This window comes from Barbus barbus (genome assembly GCF_936440315.1).
Source record: "Barbus barbus genome assembly, chromosome: 31".
Classification (NCBI taxonomy): Eukaryota; Metazoa; Chordata; class Actinopteri; order Cypriniformes; family Cyprinidae; genus Barbus; species Barbus barbus.
Window position 1 is genome coordinate 3,720,977 of NC_136759.1, and position 1,724 is coordinate 3,722,700.

General features: G+C 31.0%; 1 protein-coding gene across 1 annotated transcript in view; it reads left to right on the forward strand.

The window, feature by feature from the left end:
* Positions 1–321: 321 nt before the first annotated feature.
* LOC306851608 (phenylalanine--tRNA ligase beta subunit-like) overlaps positions 322–1,724 on the forward strand; it is a 9,281-nt gene continuing 7,878 nt past the window's right edge. Inside the window, exons 1-2 of the mRNA XM_079387992.1 lie at positions 322–436; positions 964–1,019. Coding sequence (XP_079244118.1) covers positions 379–436; positions 964–1,019 — 114 coding nt within the window. The 5' untranslated portion in view covers positions 322–378. The remainder of the gene's footprint in view (positions 437–963; positions 1,020–1,724) is intronic.

The following is a 1,724-nucleotide window of genomic DNA, read 5'->3' on the forward strand; positions in this document are numbered from 1 at the left end:
GAGCGCGCGAGGAGAGAGCGCCACACCGCGGACCGGAAACAACTCTACAGATCACAGAATATATAATATTGTATATTTGTTTATTTATTTCAGCAATAATTTAACAAATCTGGCAATACCCCCATATCGAATATTATATAAATAAATAATTTAATTAAAGATCCCCCAAAATCTCCTTCATATAAAATATATACGAATTATTAAAATTTAAGAAGCTTAGTATGTCATGTCAACGTGAATTTTCAAGTGTCCAGTTGGGACTTTGTTTTTTTTTTTTTAAATCTAGGCCTTTTCCGTCATGTTGTTCTATGAGGTCTTTTATTTTGAAATGTGGAGTTCCTGCGACTCTCGCCCAGACCCCGGTGATCCGCTGCGAGCATGCCGACCGTCAGCGTGAAGAGAGATCTGCTCTTTGAAGCTCTGGGACAAAAATACAGTAAGTGTTTAACATGTGTGTGTTTTATAAAAGCGAGCACATTCATGAGTGTGTTGTTAGCAGGGAAATGTTCGAGTGTGTGTGTGATTGGCTGATTGTGTCTGCATCTGGGGAAACGATGAGGAATATCTTAATAAAACAGATTACATTTTATAAATCACATATTCTACTGGTGCATCTCATCATTACTGAACGAATTAATTTTGAGACTCAAACCGAATTTAAAATACATTTCGCCGGTGTGTCGCAGCGATTGCATCAGATTCAAATTATTCCGAGAGTTTACCGAATTCAGTGAAGATTTTTTTTATATATATGTATATTTCATATGTAATTGAAATATACAAGTCTGGTGCTGCTTGACTACTGTTATGATTTATGTCTTGTAATGTAGTTTTTATTCTTCATTCATTTGAAAAGCTGAGATGTCAAATTGGAAACCCATCGATGACGCAATCATAATGCGACTCAGGCTTTAAGTTTTAAATGTATTTAAATAATAACATTTTATTTTCTATTCATTTTAGCTGATGAAGAATTTGATGAACTATGTTTCGAGTTTGGCCTCGAGCTGGACGAAATCGTAAGTCATATGAAAAACTATTTGTTTACAAACTGCCTTTATTAAAGTTTTTTTTTACATCTATGTAATTTTATACATATGTGTGTGTTCTAGTAATAATAAAATGAAAAGATATATATATATATATATATATATATATATATATATATATATATTTCTAATCTGAAATTGTAATATAATCGACGCCCTGCTGAAGGCCTGTTTGGGCTGATATGGATTGATGTTTGTTTATATGTAGATCCTTTATCCTAGAATAAAGGCTTTTTACTTTGTGAGTGCTTGGATGTGGATTTTTTTTGTATTTGGCAACAGGATCCACCTATAATTTTAGAAATTGTAATAATTTTAATATTATATAGTTTACATATTACTTATTTATAGTAAACAAATTATATATAAGTAAATATATATAAATAACTTCTAATATTATAACATAATAATGTGTATTTTTGTAATATCATATATATTTTTTTTCTATCGTTTATGTAATATGACCCTGGACTACAAAACCAGTCATAAAGGTCCATTTTTCAAAATTGCGATTTCTACATCATCTGAAAGCTGAATAAATAATCTTTCCATTGATGTATGGTTTGTTATGATCGGATCTGGAATCTGAGGGTGCAAAAAAATCTAAATATTGAGAAAATCGCCTTTAAAGTTGTCCAAATGAAGTCCTTAGCAATGCATATTACTAATCACAAA